Below are 2,039 nucleotides of genomic sequence, written 5' to 3' on the forward strand. Positions count from 1 at the left end.
GAAAGACGAGGCTCACCGAGCCATTTATCTCTCTGCCCTTCAGTTAATCCCACTTGTGTTTATCGGCCAGGCTGGCACAATAAACTATCTCACCCTGTCCACCTCCATTTCCAACTTTCAACATGGAAATCTATAACTGCTTAAATTCACACCGGGGAAACGAGGGCTGAGCTGCGCTACAGGGAGAGGCACCAGCTGGCCAAGCGGACAACTGGACTGGCCCAAGAAGGAGGAAGGGGACTGGGCCAGAGGCGACTCACGGCAGATACTGCCTGTAACCCGCCAACCAGCTCTGGGAGAAGAGCATTCATCCAGCCCAGTGTTCGGCTCCCTGCTTTCCCAGGCTACCCCACTGTCCCTCTCAAGGATTATGGGGGCACTGAGGGCATCTACCAGAAGATGCCGTGATGGTGAGAAACATAAAGAGGTGCAGGGCAAGTGGGGCTGGGGAACAGCCTCAGAGAGGCCGGGCAGCTTTTGTGGTGTTATGGGGGGGCACTTTCAAGCCACACAGACCAACCCCACCTGCAGCACGTGACCACCTGGGAAGGCAATGGGGTCCAGGCAGCAGCTGAAACAGTAACCAGTTACTGTGGCGCCGACCGGTTACTGTGGCAACGACCGGACTCACATGACCCCATGTGTGTCAGAGGAAGCCGAGCTCCCTAGCTTTTCAGAAGGTGCCTGGGAGGCGTAGTGGTTATGTGCTGGGCAGCTAACCCCAAAGTCAGCAGTTTGAAACCACCAGCTGCTCCACATGAGAAAAAGGGGCTTTCTTCTCCCGTAGAGAGCAGCTCACCGGGCAGTTCGACGCTGTCCTATAGGCCCCCATGAGTCGGCACCGATGGCAATGAGGTGGGTTTCTTAGGGTTAGCCTTTCTATTATATTTTTAAGAACATTTTATTGGGGGCTCTGGTGTAGCCTTTTTAGAAATAGACTGCCAGCCCTTTCTTCTGAGAAGCTCCGACTAAACTTGAACTGCTAGTTAGCAACTGCCTAGCGCATTAACCATGTGGTTCACACAGGGACTCCAGAAACAATCCTGAGGTCTAAAAGGGACCCAAACAAGTGTGCTTTGTGTCCATCCACACACATGCCCACTAAGTGTCAACACAGGTCACTCCTGACGGCAGGAGCTGGGGTCACTTGTCCTCTTTTGCGGAACCGTGAACCATTTGGTGAACAGGGTTGTAACTTTTTACAGACACAGCCAGGCACGCATTGCTTACAATTTAGCCACCCATGGAATGCAGCTCTCTCCGAATGAGCCAGAGTCCCCACCCTGGACCTTCCGAAGCTGAACCGGGCCTGCTCTCTGGGCAGACACCCACCTTCATAGGCCAGGTGTTTACTGCCGTGGAGGTTCACACCAAGGGTCCCAGCACACCTGGTGGGGGCTGGCACCGGAGAGGGCGGGGAGGGTGGGCATGTCTTGGTCTGGGTGGTGGGGGGACTTACTTGTCCACCATTCCCTTCTGCTTGAGGATGCGGTACACTTCAGCGGACGTCTGTGGTCCCTGGAGCTTCTGCCCATTCAGCATCTCTTTCTCCAGCTCTTCAATGGTCTTATAAACAAAAGTTGTGGGAGTTATGAGAGAAAGGCTGGAGAAACCCTTCTATTCGTGAGGAGAGGATCAGTCTCCTGCACGTGGGGCAGGAGAAGGGTGAGGTCCTGCAGCAGGCCGAACACAGACGAGCCCAGGACACAGGACACAGGAGTCCAGAGCTTTGGGGTACAGAAAGAACCACACTAGCAGGCCACAGCCGCCCTGTCCATCCCCCTGGTCCGTGCGCACACCCACCCGGGAGCCTGGAGAGGCCCGGGGAGGGCAGTGAGGAGGGCACCTACCTTTCCGGTCCTGGCGAAGGCCTCGGCCACCCTGCGGTTGCGGCCTCCGTAGCAGGTGGTGATGAGGTCGGCCACGCCGCAGCTCTCCAGGAAGGTGGCGGTGGACACCTGGCCCTTGCAGAAGATCCTGGCGAAGGCGATCATCTCCATGAGGCCCAGGCGGATGACCGCAGCTTTGGTGTTGTCCCC

At 56.5% G+C, this 2,039-nt stretch overlaps 1 protein-coding gene across 1 annotated transcript in view; it reads right to left on the bottom strand.

The window, feature by feature from the left end:
• Positions 1–2,039, bottom strand: part of GPD1L (glycerol-3-phosphate dehydrogenase 1 like) — a 37,527-nt gene that overhangs the window by 5,643 nt on the left and 29,845 nt on the right. The window contains 2 exon segments of the mRNA XM_045297589.1: positions 1,460–1,566; positions 1,851–2,039. Coding sequence (XP_045153524.1) covers positions 1,460–1,566; positions 1,851–2,039 — 296 coding nt within the window.

This window comes from Echinops telfairi, unplaced genomic scaffold (genome assembly GCF_000313985.2).
Source record: "Echinops telfairi isolate 266 unplaced genomic scaffold, ASM31398v2 ScPeMD7_7420;HRSCAF=8458, whole genome shotgun sequence".
In the NCBI taxonomy this organism is placed as follows: Eukaryota; Metazoa; Chordata; class Mammalia; order Afrosoricida; family Tenrecidae; genus Echinops; species Echinops telfairi.